Source organism: Microtus pennsylvanicus, chromosome 1, assembly GCF_037038515.1.
Source record: "Microtus pennsylvanicus isolate mMicPen1 chromosome 1, mMicPen1.hap1, whole genome shotgun sequence".
In the NCBI taxonomy this organism is placed as follows: Eukaryota; Metazoa; Chordata; class Mammalia; order Rodentia; family Cricetidae; genus Microtus; species Microtus pennsylvanicus.
In genome coordinates, this window is record NC_134579.1 from 123,982,588 (window position 1) to 124,003,025 (window position 20,438).

Below are 20,438 nucleotides of genomic sequence, written 5' to 3' on the forward strand. Positions count from 1 at the left end.
ATATACTGGGTATAAAGAGCAGGAAAATGTACTTTTGAACTTTATGAAGTGCAGAAACACAGAACACACTATGGACACACTTTAGCAACTGTGAGCACTGTCAAACATGAATATGTGTGTGAGCACTGGTCAAACATGAATGTGGGATTAAAAACAAAGATTTCAGATGGCCACCAGTTAATTGGGTTTCATTATTGTTTCAGACAGGTTTTCACAAAGCCAAGACTGGCCTTGAGCTCCTCCTTATCTCCCTGCCTCTGCCCCTACATGCTAGGATTTTAGGAGTCTGCCACCACATTGCCCAAGGTCTTTTTGTTGTAGCTAATTTTTTAAAGAATGAGTTCCCTTTTTCTATAAAGTTATAGGTCTAATAAAGAAACACTATTCAGACAGGCACTGGTGGCACACTCCCTTAATCCCAGCACTCGGGAGGCAGAGGCAGGTGGATCTCTGTGAGTTCGAGGCCAGCCTGGTCTAGACAGCAAGTTCCAGGACAGGCTCCAAAGCCACACAGAGAAACACTGTCTTGAAAAACAAACAAACAAAAAAACAAGACTCTAGGCCTCCAACATAAAGCACAAGCCTTCACCACCATTCAGATCAAGTCTACAAGCCAGGGGCTTTCCTGGAGAACAACTGCCCTATAGAACAGATGGCGGCGACTTCTCAAGCACGTGCCAGCATTTGTGTTCAGAACAGGAAGTGCAAGCCCGTAACCAACACTGAAAGCACAGAGATAATTTGGGTTGGATTGAGATTACATTCCCCAGCTGGACTTGCTACAAAGTCCTTCTCTAGTGTGCTGAGCTCCAAATGCCCAGAAGGAGCACACAGCAGCAGCTGCGGGTCTCACTGACGGGAGTGGGAGCTGTCAGGACATCTGTGGACTGACATGTGGAGAAGTGGGAGAAGACACACACCACACACGGGGCCTGCAGTCTTCATTCCCATTTTGCTATCAGAGCCCTGCTTTGGAGCTCCAGAGCCAAGTGACAGAGTCTGATGTGAGCACCAAAGCCCCAGCACTGCCTGCAAGGCACAACTCTCTCTTCCAAGCACACATTGAACCGCTGTGAACTCGTGGAGCAAGGGTCTGACTAAAAGCTGAAGGTTCCTTGGCAAAGGTGCTTTGTCTTGAGACGGTTTAGGTAAATTTTCATTCAAACGAACACATCACCGGCTGCTAAGAAACGGAAGTAAAGCGGGACCAGGGTTAACGGCCACGTTCTGACAGTTATGCACCCCATTCTGTACAATTGTATCTCAGCTATTGCGCAATGAGGATGAGAATTGTCACTGACGAGAAGTGGGAAGCAGTGTGCTTGCTGAACATCAGATCCCTGGGCTGATCCCAGGTGCTAAAATAGGATATCCCCCCTTTTTTCATGGGGGATAGAAACCTTGTGAGAGCCTGAAGTTAAGTACCGTATGAACCCCATAAATACACTATGCTTTTCCTACATCATACAATGAGGTGAAGAATTTTCACCCAGCAGGGTGGCCCATGCCTTTAACCACAGCACCCTGGAGACAGAGGCATGTGAATCTCTCTGTGTTCAAGACCAGCCTGGTCTACATGGCAATTTCCAGGCCAGCAGGGCTGCATAGTGAGACCCTGTCTAAAAACTGAATTAAGCCTTTTCATCGTTGCACTGAAAGGAGTAACTTTAGCTTCCCCTTTGACACAGCCCAGTTTCCAACATCATCTTGTACTTTGGGGTCGCTCAGTAAAAGCAGAGGTGTTTGAGCACAGAGATGGTGATGTCTCCCTGCAGAACTGATGCATGCGCACAGGGGCTGCTCAGTGGCGGCCGGACAGCAGCACGGGGTGGGCTCCATCTCACCACAGGACTGAGCGGCCACTGACATTTCATCACCCACTCAGAGCAACATGCACCGGCAAGGACGAGTTCTCTGGAATTTCCCACTTAGCTTCAGACCGGCTGGTCATGGGTGATACTCTAGTTTCACTTCTCTTGCCGTGATAAAATACCCTGACAAGAAAGCAAGTAGGAGGGGTAGGGTTATTTGACTCCCAACTCCAGGTCACCATTCAAGCTACAGGAGCTTTGACAACTGGTCACATCATACACGCAGTCAGGAGCAGGAAAAAACACATACATGCATGCTCACATGCAGTTCTCAGCTTCATTTCTTCCTTTAAAAAGATTTATTTTATTTTAATGAGTGTTTCATCTGCATGTACACCTTTATCCCAGAAGAGGGCATCAGATCCCATACAGATGGCTGTGAGCCACCATGTGGTGCTGGGAATTGACCTCAGGACCTCTGGAAGCACAGGCTGTGCTCCTAAGCACCGAGTCATCTCTCCAGCCCTCCATCACGCACACTCTGTAGTACACTTCTAAGTGAGGCAGCTCAGCACACTACCACATAGGAGGGCCTTCATGACATTACTCTATCTGCATAGGAAGGGAACTACTTACTCCTCCACACCCAGAAACAAAGAAGCACCAACTGAGGGGCAGACAGCACTCAGCCTCCTGGGCAATTAATTTCAGACATGACATAGAAACAAAATCCGGTTCACTATGTTGTTAGCTTTCTTCTGTCCTAAACCACAGAAAGACACATTTGGCATCACATTTTGCGTGGCAGAAGAAAATTCTTCTGGGCTCACCATGCCTCCCTTTCTCAGGAAAATGGGAAAGGCATGAAGAAATTCCCCTACTACATTATGGAGACATTATGATTTGAAAACCATGGGAGAATAAAGATGAGAGGGGCAATAGGAGCTTTCAAACCAACAAAGCCAAAGGCCACAGAAAGTGTCTACTGCACTGGCAGATGCCATGAAAAAAAGACCTGGTTATTAACATCAAACAAGCTGCAGTGGATGCATCTCAGCATGTGGAAGCACTTCCCACACGAGCTGACCTCCTGAGAGCCATCCCCAGCACCCAGGTCAAGGGAGATGGGCTGGAGAGATGGCTGTTGCTGCAGAGGGCTCACACAGAGGGCAGCTCACAACCACCGATAGCGCAGGTTCCAGGGGATCTGATGCCCTTTTCTGGCCTTTCTGAGCACCTGCACTCACCGGCATACACTCATACTGAAAAACACAAACATATAAATAAAATGTAAAGAAATAAAAGCATCTCTACTGACATTACAGGACCATGGGCACAGAAAATCCTAAGGACTACACTACAAAACTCACACTAAATGAATTTCGCATTCATGCATTCATCAGTGTTGCAAGATAAAAGATCAAGGTATAGCCACAGTGGTGGTGCACACCTTTAACCCCAGCACTTAGGAGGTAAAGGCAGGCAAATATCTGAGTTTGAGGTCAGCATGGTCTACACAGTCAGTTCCAGGACACAAAGAAACCTTGTCTCAAAAATCCCAAACCAAACAAAATGAAACAAAGAGATCAAACACAGCTAATTGCATTTCTATACATTTTCAAGCAAGTAAGCAAACAAACAAAAAATCGTTGGGAAAAAACAATGCCCCTTATAACAGCATCAAAAACAATAAAAAACATTTGAGGAAAAAATATCAAAGCTCACACTCTAAAGGGTATAAAAAACTGCTGAAAGAATTTTTAAAAGAATTTAAATAAACATTAGCATGGATGATGTTCATGGTTCAGAAGACTAGCTAGAGATAACATTTGACAAACTATGGTAGACTCAATGCAATTCCCAACCAAATCCCAACAGGCTTTTGAAGAAACAGACAAATTGATTCTAAATTATATGGAAATGCACAGAACCAGAGTCATCATTACAAAAGAAAAGTCACGGGCTGCAGAGAAGGCTCAGCAGTTAGGAGCAATAGCTGCTCTTCCAGGTCACCTGGGTGTAATTCCCTGCACCCACATCAAAACTACTCATAACTCCAGTTCCAGGGGGATCCAACACTCTCTCCTGATCTCTGAGGGTGGAAGGCACACACATGGTGCACAGACACACATGCACACATGGCACAGACACACATGAACAAATGGCAATCAGACACACATGCAACCAAAACACCCATACACTATACTAATTTTTTAAAAGAGAAAAGGCAAGTTCAAACACATACTTTTTACAATTTTGAAATGTACTACACAAAAAACAGCTATCAGGACAATGTGGTACCACCAGAAAGACAAATATCTCATCACTGGGGTAAAATTTAGAACCCTGAAATAAACACTTTAAAAAAAAGTTGTGTTGTTGTTTATGACAATGTCTTCCCTGGTCTCAACCTGGTATGTAGTTGAAGATGACCTGCCTCCACGTCCTATGTCTGGACTATGGCAGGCACTATCAAACTCAGTAAAAGTTCAACAAAGGCTTCAAAACAACTCACTGAGAAAGGAATACTCCCTTTAGATGAGCATGCTCTTCATATCCCAGTCCCAGCACTGAGGGCAGAGGCAGGAGGCTCTGAATTTCAAGACTACCAAAGGCTACACAGCAGGTTTCAGATGAGCCCAAACTCCACAGAGACTGTCTCAAAAAAGGGGGAAAAAGTTGGACAGTGGTAGTGCATGCCTTTCTCCGTGAGGCCAGCCTGGTCCACAGAGCAAGTTCCAGGACAGCCAGGACTATCGCACAGAGAAACCCTGTCTCAAAAAAACAAAACAAAACAAAAAAAGTGCAATCTCAATGAAAATCAGAAATTCCTCAGAAAGTTAAACAGAGTAATCATATCATAAATGAACACGATACAGTCTATCCATGCTGAAGAATTGCATTTAGTCATAAAAATGGAGAACTGATGCATGCTGTTACATACATCAATCTGCAAAACATCATGTTGGACACAAGAGGCCACATATCACACAAGTCTACTTATGTGCAATATCTGGACAACAGATCTACAAAGACAGAAAATATATTAGCTACCTGGGACTGAAGGGATTGGGGAGGAGTGAAAAGTAGATGCTAAGAATATATGGTTCATTGTTATTTCTTTATTGTTTTTAAAAGTAATTTAAATGATTTTTTTTTTAAGAATTTCAAGTGTTAACAGGTTAAAAACAAAACTCAAGTTTGGATTTTGCCAGAAATAGCACATTGAAGGAGCTGGGTTGAGGCAAACAGACCAGGCCACTACTTGATGACAGACAGTGGCACAGGTGACATGTGGCATTTGGCAAGTGGGAGTGGACATACTAAAACCCATGAGCCAGGACACTTTAGATAGTGTATTAGCTGCTTTTCTGTTGCCATGAAAGAACTGCCACGACCATGGCCACTGAAATGAAAGGGTTTCTTTGGCTCACAGTTCCAGAGGGTTAAGAGTCCACTATAGCAGGTAGCCATGGTGTCGTGGTGGCTGGAGCAGAAAGCTGTAACGCACATCCCAATCATAAGCACAAAGCAGAGAGTGAGCAGATGTGTGTTTGTGTACTTCCTCCAGAAAGCTGCACCACCGAAACCCCCAAACACACCACTAGCTTGGAACCAAGTGCAAAAATACAATTTGTTCAAACTACCAGAAAGATTCATAAGTATGTCAAGAAAGATGTCAGAAAAATCATCTGTGTCCATATGTGGCACACAGGACTAATCTACCATCTATAAGCTGTTTTACTGCCGGGCACGTTGCTCCCTCATAAAGGAGAACTGTAAAGGCACCCACCTCACAGTCCTCACGGGCAAGGCCTGAGCTGACACGGTGCCTGACAACAGTGAGCACGCAGAGCCGGCTGCTCGGTGCAGCGCCCACACTGTGGAGGATCGGATCAGCCGTCACTCTTCCTCAGAGATTTGCTCGGTGTCATTAGATACACGGAGCTCGGCACTGCCAGCTAACAGTAGCTCAGAAAGGACGGGCTTTCGGAACCCAACAAACTCTGAGCCATTCCCTCAGCTGTGAGCTACATCAAATTAAAAAAAGCCCAGCCTCTCCTTTGAGTATGGAATGAAGTCAAGGACTAAGATTCTCACATCTCCTTTGTGCTTGCTAATTCCACTTTCCTAGCACAAGAGCCTTCTTTCCCACCTGCCATCAGAGGCAGTTGAGAGGCTGAGTTTTGAGGGCCAGCTGCAGACAGCCTGGGCCCCAATCCCAGTTTCCCCACCAGCCTCCGTGAATTCTTAATGCCTGTGCCACCTAGCATGTGGAAATGCTACCTTAGGCCTCCAACAGAAGGGTACAGCACACCAACTGCCTGGGGCCTCTGGGCCTGGGGCTCCTGCCTCAAGTCAGATAGGAAAAGGTAACTCCTATCTGAGTGGTTTTGTGAGCTTGTGCTCCTGATGACCCAGGAGGAGCTCCAGAGAGTCTGCAGGTGCTTCATCTCAGATGCCTTCAGACTGGCCTCCAGGCAAAGAGTGCTGACTAGAATATGTGCCCAGTGACCTCACCTGGCCTGCCACCGGCTTCATCAGGCTCCAGGGACTGCTGCTGTCTGGAACATTCTCTTCTCTTCCTGGCTGCTGGGCCTCCGCTGCTAGCTTCGGAAGAGTGTTCTATCTGCCACTCTCCACCCGACTTGACTCCCAGTGCTCCTATGCTCCATGTACAAACTCCCTTCTGCCTTCATCCCAGTAAGTGTTCATTCATTCTCCAGCACCAGTGGGAGGCCAGCAGAGCTCCAAAGACCTCCTGGCCAAACGACAACTGAGCACAAGTCACCAACCTCAAAGCCCCGCTGTCCATTAAGGAGCCAAAGAGGCACTGTAAGGATGTCTTCTAATGCCTGGGATACTCACAGTTGGCCATGTTATACCTGTGCTAGCTACCAGTGACACGTGAAGCCGGCGAGAACTTACTGTCTAGTCTGGATAAACTCAACTTTTTTGTGTGCTGCAATAGGTCCTGGAACAAAATACAATTCTAATGTGCCAGCTGCAGCCCCACCCATGTGACAGACGACCAGAGGAGCAGACAGCAGAAACGCAACGGCAACGACAGCAAGGCAAGCAGCACTTCATTGTTCAGCTCATGGGAATTCTTGGTTTTTAATTTGCAGCCAACCCCCAACTCCTGTAGAAAAACCAGAATATGCATGAAACAGCTAAATCCCAGGTTCTGGAACTCAGTGGCTACTGCTCGGTAGCATTGCACCCATTCACTGTGCGCCAAAAGTTTGATCCATTGCCGTCCTTAGTTTCCCTGAAGGAGAAGCAAGCTTTCCAAATAGTGAGCAAGACAGGAAGGCAGGTTTGAGGCCAGTCTGGGTGAGTTGTTTGTAAGATTTTAATGGCTAGCCTGGTGTGGTAGAACACCCTCCAATCCCAGCACTCAGGAGGCTGAGGCAGGAAGACTGCTGAGGGCAGCAGGAATATAGCATAGCAAAACCACGCACAGCAGGGCTAAGAAGGTGGCTAGGTGTGTAAAGTGCCTGCTAGGCATGCATCAGGACCTGAAGTCAGATCCCAGTGCCTATGAAAAAGCCAAGCGTGGCACACACCTGTCACCCCGCACTAAGGACACAGGAACAGGAGCATCCTGACCAGTCAGTCTAGCAGAAAGTATGAGTTCCAGGCTCAGTGATAAAAACCTGTCTCACAAAAGTAAAAGAAATGACTGAGGAAGATATCCCAACATCAGCTTCTGACCTCCCCCCCACACACACATACCCTCACGGGCAGGACCACACAAACACATACAACACCAACCAGGAACACACATACAACACACAAACACATACAACACCAACCAGGGACACACATACAACACACAAACACATACAACACCAACCAGGGACAGACATACAACACACAGACACATACAACACCAACCAGGAACAGACATACAACACACAACCACATACAACACCAACCAGGGACACACATACACCACACAAACACATACAACACCAACCAGGAACAGACATACACCACACAAACACATACAACACCAACCAGGAACACACATACACCACACAAACACATACACCACCAACCAGGGACAGACATACACCACACAAACACATACAACACCAACCAGGAACACACATACACCACACAAACACATACACCACCAACCAGGGACACACATACAACACACAAACACATACAACACCAACCAGGGACACACATACACCACACAACCACATACAACACCAACCAGGAACAGACATACACCACACAGACACATACAACACCAACCAGGAACACACATACAACACACAAACACATACAACACCAACCAGGAACACACATACACCACACAAACACATACAACACCAACCAGGAATACACATACACCACACAAACACATACAACACCAACCAGGGACACACATACACCACACAAACACATACAACACCAACCAGGAACACACATACACCACACAAACACATACAACACCAACCAGGGACAGACATACACCACACAACCGCATACAGCACAGAGGGGAAAAAAGCAAGAATACAAAATTTGACTTTTTATTTCTCTTCTAGGTTTGTCTTTCTCTCCAGAGGGAAGAGGGGATGAGGAGAAAGGGGAAAGGGAGGACGTGAAGGAAAGAGAAGGGTTTATTTAGAGAGACGACAACTCTCCTCTCAGGCTTCATATTATGACTCAAACACAAGCTAAGCACACAAGTGAGCTGCTCTTCAGATCTCTGGGATGGGACGCACAATGACACCTACCTCAGAGAGCAGGCAGAACTAAATCAAAGATGCCAGGGGCCCAAGAGATGGCTCAGTGGGTAAAGGCAACAGCCACCAAACCCGAAGAGCTGACTCTATCTCTGGGACCCACAGAGTGGAAGGAAAGAAGGGTCCCTGTGCTCCTGTGTACATGTTTGTATCTCCCTCTTCCCTGAAACACACACACACACAATTTAAATACAAAAAAAATTAAGATTGCATTAAAAAATACTTTAGCGGAAGCTGGGCACAATGTCTTTAATTCCAGCAGTCAGTCAGGAGATGAGTGAGGCAGGAGGACTGCCTAGGCCCCACAGTTAAGTTAACCAACCAACAATCAACCAGTCATTTGGGCACAGCACTCGGCCTTCTACGTCTCACTCCCTACCTGCACAGAACGTGCCGGACACATGACTTAGTCAGCATTAGTACTGACCATTAAATCCACTGCCTCCTGATCAAAAAGGAAGTTAGTTATATCATACTCAACAGGGAATCTGAATTAGCACGAAGCAACACGTATTTCCTGCCAAGTTACTTAAGGATATTTTAGTGATATCAATTATCTTGACCACAACCAGTTCTACAGTTTGTAGGGACTCAAACAAAATGCAAGTCTGAAGAGTTTCACAGTGGTGGCAGCAGAGCACGGGCTACATAGCCGCTCTCTTCCCGCCACTTCAATAGCAAATTTCAAGGCTGAAGTGAGACAGTCAAGATGTCCATGCCAAGGTCTCCACCCCAGAGGCAAATGCTACATTGTGAAATGGCCCATTGTAGCAAGAGTAACATCAACCCAGAGAATCCAAAGTATGAGCATCCTTTCTCAGCCTTGAAGTCAAGGGCAGTAAAGACCTCAAGTTTTCTCTCACAAAAATCTATTACAAGATTTTAATTCCCAAGCACTGCCAAGCCTGTGATCCCAGGTTGGGGTGTGGGGTGGGTGTGAGGGGACTGGGTAGGAGGTTGTCACTGATAGGGTTTGAGGCCAGCCTGGGCTGCACAGACAACTTGCAGGCTACCTAGAGTTTACACAATGACATCCTGTCTCAAAACAAAAATAAAATATTTTAATTGCAAATGTCCTTAAGGCCTGTCATGGTCAAAGACAGAACTTTCAGAGGATACCTTTGTCCCAGTTTGCAGGAAATGCTGACTTTGCCACGGCTGAGATCATGAGCTAAGGTCGCTCTGACATCAACAGACAGCTCGTCCTCGTCACGGAGTAGAAGCCCGTGGGTTGATGATGGAGAACCTCTCCATCACACGGGATCTCGATTCTGTGACTCTGTGTGCATGCTCAACACTGCACAAGCTGAGAACTATCATCTACTGCGAAACTAGCACCGAGGACTGAGCCCAGAGTCCTACCAGGCCAGACAAGCGTCTCAGCACTGAGAGCCATAAACCAACTCCTTTTCTCTCTCTCTCTCTCTCTCTCTCTCTCTCTCTCTCTCTCTCTCTCTCTCTCTCTCTCTGTGTGTGTGTGTGTGTGTGTGTGTGTGTGTGTGTATTTTTTTAACTTCTTAATCTGAGACCTGTACTGGCCTTGAACTTGTAATACTTCTGCCTCAGCTTGGTTACGTGTATGCCACTATGTCCAGTCAAAACTGGTTACTTGCTGAAATGTCCAGGATAAGACTTGGGGAGAGACCTACAAGAGTCCAGAGAGGTCTCTGGACTGGTCTAATGGAGGATTCTATCAGCAGGTACACTGAGAGGACGGGCTGGCAGTGAATCATTCTCTCTGGGGGCCTGTGTCATTATCTCTTTAACTCTTCAACACTCACTCTGTCGTCTAATTAAGAACAATGACTCTCACAAAACCTTGTTCTGTCTGGATACCACCCCCTACGCTGAGGATGAAACCAGGGCATCCCACACAATAGACGAGTGTTGTACCGCTGGGTTTTCTTGTTTATTTTCAGACAGACTCTCATCAAATTGACCAGGCTAGCCTCCAGCTTTAGTCTTCCTGTTTCAACCACCTGAGCAGCCTGGGTTACTGGTGTTCACCACCACACCTGCCACGGAAGTCTTTTTTAAATGACAAAAGTGACTTCTGACTCTCTAAGGGTGTCCAGACAACTTAAAACACACATGGCAAGCTGCACACCAACGCTTAGCACAACTGTTCAGACAACAGGCTATGGAGTGGACCCAATGTTGGCCAACTAAAAGAACCAAAAGTCTTGACAATTACAGAATGTGAAGTCATTCAAAAGCAGGCCTTTGACAGACTGGCAAAGATGAACGAAGCCAACGGTGACAATCAAACCCGATTTCAGGAGTAATTACAAATCCTTATCTTGTTTGCTATTTGTTAGTTTGGAACTCAAGGGCACCAATACCTACAAAAAATGTTGCAGTGCCATAAATGCCATAGTCTTGAGCCAGCTGATGGCTCAGCATTCAGGAGGCTACCCCCCAAGTTGGAGGCCAACCTGGGCTACAGAGTGCATTCCAGGCTAAGCAGAGCAACACAATGAAACCCTGTCTCAAAAAAAGTAAGAAAAGAAATGAAATGGAATGAAAAAAGAAAAACCAAGAAACCCAAACAACAAAATAAGAATATACAAAGCCAGGTGGTAGTGGCGCACGCCTTTAATCCCAGCACTTGAGAAGCAGATGCAGGCGGATCTCTGTGAGTTCGAGGCCAGCCTGGTCTACAAGAGCTAGTTCCAGGACAGGCTCCAAAGCTACAGAGAAACCCTGTCTCAAAAAACAAGAAAAACAAACAAACAAAAAAAGAATATACAGCCAGGCGATGGTGGCGCACGCCGTTAATCCCAGCACTGGGGAGGCAGAGGCAGGCGGATCTCTGGGAGTTCGAGACCAGCCTGGTCTACATAGCTAGTTCCAGGACAGGCTCCAAAGTCACAGAGAAACCCTGTCTCGAAAAACAAAAAAAACAAACAAACAAAGAATATACATATACAGCAAAAATTCTCAACCAAGTACTATTGACGTTTGGAGTTAGATAACTCTCCGTTGTGGGTGGGACACCATAGGACACAGCGGGGTCCCTGGTCTCCACCCAACTAGATGAGAACAGCACCTACCTCGCAAGTCTAACAACCAAAAATGTCTCTTTGCACTGCCAAATGTTCCCTACCATCTCCAAGGGAGAACCACTGAGTTTGTGAAATGACAATATATTTTTAAAAAACAAAAACAAGACGGCCAAAGCACTACAGACAGGGAGGGGCTCTAAGGGGTCTGAACACCAGAGATTCTCAAACTTTACATCAGCCATCCTGGGGAGCTCGTTAAATTCTGATTCCTAGGCCCATCCCCAGGGCCATCAATCTAGACAAGGACTGGGTTTTCCCTCATCACTGCCAACATCCTCACCCTTTGGGAAAGGTAGTGTCGGCCCCAGAACACAACGGCTTTGCCCAAGGTCACAAGGGAGTTAGAACCGGGCCTCTGAAGCCAACCAAGCTCTTCCTCGGCACAAGGGTGGATGAAGTAAGGGGTGTGTGTGTGTGTGTGTGTGTGTGTGTGTGTCTCTTCCGCCTTCAAGGCCATAAAGCTTAAAGGTGCATTCTGGGGCCAGTCAACCTGAGATAAAAGATCCCGTCTTGGTACTCATTAGCCCGGTGGCCTTGCGCAAGGCAAGTAGACTAAGTAGGCTCTGGGGTCTCAGTTTCCTTCCCTGTTATATACGCATCATTCCTAGCGATATCGGAAAGAGGACACTAAACCAAAAGCCCTCGACATAAGGCCGGGTCTACAGGACTCGCTTGCTGCGGGTCCTAAAGCTGAAGGGCTGAGCGGGGCTCGGGAAGAAGGCGAACCGACCCCAACTCCGCGCCGCGCACCTCACCTGGCCCCGCAGCTCCTTCTCCAGCTGCCGGTAGTCGTTGTTCCAGACCAAAAGGTGCAGCGGGAAGCGGCTGCTGGCGTCGCGGGCTGAGGACATGGCGAGGAGGCCGCGGCCCGGGCCTGACCGCCCGCCTGCCACCAACCTCGACCCTACAGGGTCTCGGGGACCCGCCCGACTGGCCGGAGAGCGAGAGGAGGAGAGCGAGCCGGCGAGTGCGGGGCGCGGCGGGCGGGCGGCGCGGGCCTCCGAGGCCGGAGCGGGCGGCGCTGGAGGCCCGGGGTCGCGGGCCGGGCTGGGGACCGGCTCGGGGACCCGCTCGGCCGCGCCCACCCCGCGCCCCGCGCGCTCGCGCCCGCGCTGACAGCTCGCGAACCGACTGCCGCCGGCCGAACCGTTCCGAACAGGGAAGTGAGCGGGGCGTTCCACCGAGTGCCACGGAGGGGGATGGGGCCCCGCGACCGACCCGAGCCCTGCTCCATGTCCTCCCGCCGCACCCCCACGCCGAGACACACGAAGAACACAGTTCTGTGGTACCGCAGAAACCCTCCAGAAGCCAGAGATCCCCACGTGAAAAGTTTAGGGTGCGGCTCCCTAGCTCTGCCCCCCTGCTCCAGCCTCGTCCAGTGGTTCGTCCCACAACTGGGCTCCTTCCATTGGCTCAGAAGCCCGGGGGTGCGAGCCTGGACCAAACCATCTGGCTGGTGCCGTCCACGATTGGTCCGAAGCCATTTTGGATGTGGGCAACACGAAATCGTTTTCACGGAAGAACTGAACCCTGGAGAGGAGACACCAGATACCCCCATAACGGGGTAGCTGTGTCTCTAGGCTTCTACACTTTGGAATATTTGAGCTGGGTGGTTCTTTGCTGTGGAGGTTATGCTTTGTAGAGGAGGGCGAGCGCTGCCTATTCAATGCCATCAGCACTCTTCCCCCAAACTGTCCCCAGACAGTTGTCCCCTGGAGGAGAAAAATCGCCCAGTTGAAAACCACTATTTTATCTGAATTCCCAACTCGTCTACAATTCAAAGTACTTTCCGTGAACGTTTGTCCTGCATCAGTCTCATTAAGCTAGTCGTTCAGATTTAGGGTTGCGGCCCAAAGGACTAATAGAACATTCAGGCTGGCCCACAATATGCACAAGTAAAATCCGTCCTCTGGATTGCGACTGCAGGCACTATATCTTCTTGACACATGAAGAGCCAAGTGTTATGTCTGCCTAGATATTTACAACTGCCACGAAGTCGTCCAATGCAAGCATTCCCGCTTCCTTCTTGGCTCCGACATACATTCAGCTTTTCAGATGATTGCAACAGCCGGTCAAGAATTCTGACCAATCTAGTCCATTCTCTTCGGGTGTGAAGTCCCTGAAGAATGACTGAAGGATTAATAACTTTAAGATGGTACCTAAAAGCGTCAATGGAGGAGTGTGTGGTAACCATCAAACTTCTCATGTGAGAGATGGACATGACCCTTGCTTCTGGGAATGGCTAAATGAACTTAACTATATTATTATCTCCAGGAGATTGTATGTTTAGAGGTTTTTTTGTTTGTTGGTTTTTTGGTTTTTCAAGACAGGGTTTCTCTGTGGTTTTTGGAGCCTGTCCTGGAACTAGCTCTTGTAGACCAGGCTGGCCTCGAACTCACAGAGATCTGCCTGCCTCTGCCTCCCGAGTGCTGGGATTAAAGGCATGCGCCACCACCGCCCGGCTTATGTTTAGAGTTTTTATCACAAGGTTTTACTTCGTACTCTGGTACTAATCAGTACTGGATCCAGGAATCACTTTAGTAAAGGAGAGCCCACTGCGAGAGTATTTAGAGATAGGTAAAGGATGCTTGGGCAGACTTCTGCCCTCATTCAAGATGGCGATAAGGAAGCGTGCCCTTTCCGGTCACATGACCCGCCAGGCTCAGCAGGACGTCTCCCCGCGCGTGCGTAGTGTGCTGGGGCTGCTAGGCGCTGAGGGGAGAGGCGCCGTCAGCGCCGCCCGGGGACCCGTTAGAGCGGAAGCGCAGCCGCCGCCTCTATCGTCGCGGGGTTCTCGGCAGGTGAAGCGGGAACCATGTCGAAGCGACTCCGGAGTAGCGACGTGTGCGCCGATTGCAGCGGCCCGGGTGAGTGACGCCGGCGGGGCCCGCTCGCCTCGCTCTCGGGGCCGGGACCCCTGGCGGGGCGGTCCCCGCGGGCGGGGGGGGGTGACTGCGGCCCAGCCACACCGACCCCCAGGCCGCCCGGGCGCGAGACGACCCCGAGCCTGTCAGCCGCGCCACCCGGGGGTCCCTCCCTCCCGCGGCCCGGCCGAGGGCAGAGGCGACGAGCCCGGGAGTGGACGGGACGGGACGGCAGCCCGGAAAGCCAGTGACAGGAGTCAGACGCGGGCCGCCCGAGGCTGCAGGTGTTTCCCCTTCCCGGTCCCCCGGCCTGTGAGTGTGCGCGACCGCTCGGCTGCGCTGCCCGAGGGGCCCCGAGTGGACGATTTCCCTGCGCCCGGCAGACACTCCTGGGGGACAGTCCTAGCTCGGGGTCTGAAGTTTGAGGATCTAAGTTTCCACCAGATTTCGCCTCTACATGACCTTGGACTGACGGCTTTACTTGCTCAACCTGATTTCCTCGTTTTTCCGACGGAAACTATCAATAGTACAGCGCGCAGTAGTCAGTGGATAGTCCCTAGGGATCGTCTCTTTTGTATGATGGTACTCAGTTCAAAACCCTTGTAGTTCCTTCAGCTACAGTTTGGCTTCACAGTCGTACCACACACAGTCGTAAACTCGGGGACATCGAACGACCAAACGGTTCTTACTGCAAATAGTATTTGGATTTGAAGATTGCATCTGACTTAGTAATTGGAACCCAATTGTCAGGTCTCAATTCAGATTTTGTGTGTGTGTGTGTGCTTGTTTTGGTTCTTGGACTTGATTAACTTCAAGTTTGAAGTCACATATTTGATGACTTTCCTGGTACAGTAGTGTTTAAATAATTTTAATTAAGTCATTGAACTCCAGCCGTTTGCAACTGTTTTTATCTTCATCTTGTCATTTAGAAGCAGAGGCTGGTTATAAATGGTGCTGTGATAACCCTTACTTATTTCATGGTCCTGAGTACTACAGGTTAACCATTCAGATGGAAGATAAGGACAGGCAGGGAAAGTTTTAAAAGAAGTGCTTTATACTGTTAGCCAGGTTTATACAAACTATCATTTTCTCAGCAAATGCCGTTTGTTCCGCTTCCTTCTTTTCTTGCCCCTTTTCCGTTGATTCATGTGTGTCTAACTTAAAGCTTCCTCTTGGGATGCACGTTCTTTGCTCCTGCCGTGGAAGGTGCACAGCAAAGCAGATTGCCTCTCCTTGCCACCCTGACCACTGCCTTGTCCATTTGTAGCATCTCAGGGCCTTTTCTGTTGTTTGATGTTATTGTCTTGAATGCCACACTCTAGCAAGACTTGAGTCACTTCCTTCCTTGAAGGCTGAATGAGCAGCTAGGAGTTTGTGCTCCCTTTGTGCACAGCGTAGGTGGAGGGTTACCTGAAGGATTAGGGCTCCTTTGAAATCTTAATGCCAAGGCCGGCTCAGAAGGTGCTCAAATACTTAACTCTTCTGGACAAAATTTGCTTAAGATGGGTGGGGGCACAGATACTTTTGAAGTCCATTTGTGGTGCTCATGAGCCTTATTAAAAACCCTGCCTTCCAGATAAACTGGAAGGGCTTCACCCAACCTCATTCATAGAAACTTAACTTTCGGTTTGTTATTGTTGTTGTCAGTATCCTTTCCTTGGGATTCTGATCCATGGTGTTTAAGTGATTATTTGAGACCATTGCTTAATGCCTGTTAAGCCATTGCTCTCATTTTCCTGGCTGATTTGCCCAGGAGTACTGTGAGCCTCTGATAATGAAAAGCGAAGCCACACTTCTAGTCTTAATACTACCAGATCAATGCAGAATGCGACGTTGCGGTGCATCTGCGCAGAGCCTTCATGCTTCCCACCGCTCCTTAGAATGGCATAGTAGCACCTATGGTTAAGCCTACTGGATTCTCTTCTGTTTTGCTTTAGAGAAGACACTTCACTATGATTATGTCTTGTTTACCTTTGTGGCGCCGGGGCCAAAGCCAGGACCTCCCAGTTCCTAGGAGAGTCACATGCCCAGTCCTGATTTGTTTGTTTTTAATGAATCTAGTTCATTTAAAATGCATCGTTCCTGTGCCCCCATGACAGACACTTTACTTATTCTTATTTTTTACGTTGTCTCTCCCTTCTCCCACTGTGAAGACACTCAGAGAAGTAATTTACCTCACATTATTGCACAAGAAGTGGCGGCAGAGTTGGGATTCAAACCATGGACTGTTCGTCCCCGTAACCAACCCTCTAACTACTGTGTTCTGTGGCTCCCAGGATTTGTCTTTGATACCCCATAACTTTTCATTATAAGGTTTGAAAGGGTTAGAATAAACTGTTAAAAATGGTAAACATGACATATATGCATTTCAGAGATTTTTGTGGATGTTGAAGAATTTTAAAATGTAACCGTTAGGCCATGCAGCTGGAGTAAGTAGCACCTATTGTCACCCCACTGTGAGTCTGATGGGATGAGAAAGGCCTATCTTTATTTTGGATTTCTAAGGCTCAGATTACTTGCCCAGATCCATCCTGCTCACTAGTGTAAATTATTCCACTTCTGAAAGGTTGTCTGATGAAGTTCTGTGGATTCCAAAGGAAAAAAAGTATTGTAATCAATGAGAAATCTTGTTCATTTTGGTTTACCTCTTTATATCTGTGAGGCACCTTCCTTCAAGTCAGCTGCAAGACTGGATCCAGCAGGTTGTCTAAAGCAACTGGTATTGGCATAGAGCATTGCCTTAGCAGAGCGGGCACCCCTCCTGCCCTCGGAGAAGAGCTGAGTGCTTCTGCAGGTCTCTTCTGACTTTCTGTTAGCATGTGGGACTTGACTTCCTGCACTGGGCAACAGTCACCTCACTGTTTACCTTAGATACTGTTACTCGGATAATGCACTGTCAAGATCATGTAGTCTTATTCACAAAGATGGACTCAAAATGATTCATCAAGCTGAAGATGGAACTCAGTGATAGAGCGCTAGCTCAGCATGGACGAGGCCCCAGGTTCAGCCCTACAAGGAAACAGTGGAATGATCTACCCAGCTCCTTCATTCTGCTTCCTTAACTAACATTGTACAGAGCATATGTGGTAAGCCCACACAGGAAGGCAGTGCATGTGTAAGGCTCTTAGTTCAGTAAACCTGATCTGTCTCGGTGGGGAGCATCCTCAACTGGTCCCTCCGCTTCAGATGTTGAGGAGCATGTAAAACAACAAAAACATACTCTTTTTTTTTCCCTTAAAAAACCAAACATCAGCCATCTTTTGCTATCCTGTATACAACCAATTAGCGTCCTTGCCACTGAGGTGTTGTTCTTTTTCCAGATCCTTCCTGGGCATCAGTAAATAGGGGAACTTTTATATGTGATGAGTGTTGCAGTGTTCATCGGAGTCTAGGGCGCCATATCTCCCAAGTAAGGCATCTTAAACACACACCATGGCCTCCAACACTGCTTCAGGTAAATGATAAGAAAAATTTTCATAATTGGAAATTTGTGTTTTAGGGATTGTTATTTTAGCAACTAAAAGATCTAATATATACCTTAAATCCTATAAGAATATTTGGATCATAATTGGATAAAATGTTGTGCTCTTCATTTCTGTGTATAGTATACAATATTGTCTTGTATTGGCGTCATTATCTAATTTTTCCTTGCTTACCTTACATAATCTTGCTTCCCCAGAAGCAGATATACATAGACAGATATATCAACAAAATGTATCAATAAATGTCTAAATTTCTTATTAAGTTTCCACTGCTTACTTTCTAGATTGTCACCAGAAATTGTTGTTTTGTTTGAGACAAGAGTCTCACTATGTAGCCATGGCTTGTCTTGAACTCACGGATCTCCTCTTGCCTCTGTTTCCTAAATGCTAAAATTAAAGGTATGCACCACCATGCCTAACATCAGAAATTATTTTATTGTTTAATTTTTAGTTAAGTATTTATTTTATTTATTGATTTATTTGGTTTTTCAGGACAGGGTTTCTCTGTATAACTTTGGAGCCTGGCCTCAGACTCAAAGAGATCCGCCTGTCTCTATCTCCAGTGCTGGGATTAAAGGCGTGTGCCACCATCCAGCTCAGAAATTATTTTACAATTAATTATTTTTAATGCATTGGTGTTTTGCCTGCATGTATGTTTGTATGAGGGTGTCAGAATCCCCTAGAACTGGAGTTACAGACAGTTGTGAACTGCGTGTGAGTACTGGAAATTGAACCTGGTTACCTTGGAAGAGCAACCAGTGCTCTTTACCACTGAGCCATTTCTCCAGCCCCCAGAAATTTTTATTTTTTAACCTTTTTTTAGATTTACTTATTTTATAAGTATCTTTCCTGCATGTATGTATGTGCCCACAGAGGCCAGAAGAAGGCACAGGATGTCCTGAAACTGGAGTTACAGATGGTTGTGAATATGTAGGTTCTGGGACTCAAACCTAGGTCTGCAAGAACCACAAGCGCTTGTTTCGAACACTGAGCCACCCCTCTAGGCCATAGCAATTATCTTTAAAAGGTCTCTCTTTCTTGTAGACTGTGATGAATGATCCTTAAAAGCCACTGCTGAGAAGCTTTTCATTAACTTGCAATCCCTGAGTACCTGCTCACATTTGTAGACCATTTTTTCCTGCTTTGATAGAAGTGTAGACTCGATTTCCTCAGAAATCGCTTCAGCATCTGAGGTATTTTTAAAGCCCTCACTGCCAGGCAGAGACTAAGTGAGCATGTTTTGATTGCACACCTAACCCTTGTCTGGGGCGGTCTTTGTCTTATTTGAGATCCGATGTCATGTTCCTTGTACTTTTATTTGAGGGACACATTCTTCAATTCTTCTGAAACTTGGGGCATGCATTGTAGACAGAGTTTTCCACTGGGACATTTGCACAGTGTACAGAAGTAGGCTTTCCCAGCAGTGCATTTTGTGATATTTGTCTTAATCCACATCTCACTAAATCTGCAACAGCTGCACACCGTGCTCCTTAAGCTTGTATGAACCAAGGTACCAAAGCAAGTGTTTTGGGTTACTGGTAAGAGATGCCCATGAGCTGCACGAGCAGACAGACCTTCCTGGGAGTCCTGTTTGGTAATGAAGTTGAGATGTTCATTAAGACATTCTACTTAAGCTAGGCAGTGGTGATGCATGCCTTTAATCCCAGCACTCAGGAGGTGAGTTTCAAGACAGCCACAGAGAAACCCTGTCTCCAAATAAACAAAACAACCAAACAAAAAAGTTGTACTTAGAAATTCCCAAGGGGCCATTCTCACGTGAAAGGAGTGTGCTACTCCCAGGTCTGTTTTTGTTTACAGTTTTAGAGTTTACAAACGGTACAGAGGCGAGTAATTGGAGATCCTAGGGCTGACACTAAGGCATCAGATTTTGAAGGGTGGGACATGACTCACAATGGAACATGAGAGAGAGAAAGAACATTCAAACATTTGTTTATTGCGTTATTTAAGTATGCATAAGAAAACTAACATTATTAATAAAAATTTTAAATAGGTGTGTTTAATGAGAGATATCAAGTGAATAGTGTGTACGTGGGTAAATATCATTTGTTCAGGCAGGCAAATGCCATCCTAAAGAGTCAGTCACTTCTCCTTCAGTTTGTAATGTAAGTACGTACAGACTATCCTACAAGCAGAGTGGAATCCTACCTCCCTCAAGTTCCTCAGTCTCACTCCACAATCAGAAACAGGAATGAGCGCTACATAGACGTGGTAGTGTTTTTAACAGAGCATTATTTTTCCATTTTTTCCACTGATTCTTTTGGAATATTTGAGGAAATAAAATAAATATCTCATACTGCTTGGTTTCAGATGGTTGAGACTTTGTATAACAATGGTGCTAATTCTATATGGGAGCATTCTTTGCTGGACCCCGCGTCTATTATGAGTGGAAGACGGAAAGCTAATCCACAGGATAAAGTGCAGTGAGTGCAAT

General features: G+C 47.0%; 2 protein-coding genes across 21 annotated transcripts in view; one reads left to right on the forward strand and one right to left on the reverse strand.

The window, feature by feature from the left end:
• Ankrd13a (ankyrin repeat domain 13A) overlaps positions 1 to 12,791 on the reverse strand; it is a 31,895-nt gene extending 19,104 nt beyond the window's left edge. The window contains exons 1-2 of one of the 3 annotated variants that reach the window (XM_075982647.1): positions 12,396 to 12,460; positions 1,898 to 1,994 (exon numbers count right to left, since the gene is read on the reverse strand). In XM_075982647.1, coding sequence (XP_075838762.1) covers positions 1,898 to 1,951 — 54 coding nt within the window. In that variant the 5' untranslated portion in view covers positions 1,952 to 1,994; positions 12,396 to 12,460. Of the gene's footprint in view, positions 1 to 1,897; positions 1,995 to 12,395 lie in introns of all 3 variants that reach the window. The other 2 variants (XM_075982628.1, XM_075982638.1) reach the window with 2 other exon arrangements.
• A 1,518-nt stretch (positions 12,792 to 14,309) lies between these two features.
• Positions 14,310 to 20,438, forward strand: part of Git2 (GIT ArfGAP 2) — a 51,469-nt gene continuing 45,340 nt past the window's right edge. For all 18 annotated transcript variants that reach the window (XR_012911575.1, XR_012911580.1, XR_012911573.1 and 15 more), the window contains exons 1-3: positions 14,310 to 14,507; positions 17,825 to 17,958; positions 20,315 to 20,427. Coding sequence is in view for 15 of the 18 variants with exons in the window: in XM_075982655.1 (XP_075838770.1) it covers positions 14,456 to 14,507; positions 17,825 to 17,958; positions 20,315 to 20,427 (299 nt within the window). In the remaining 3 variants the exon portion in view is untranslated. The remainder of the gene's footprint in view (positions 14,508 to 17,824; positions 17,959 to 20,314; positions 20,428 to 20,438) is intronic.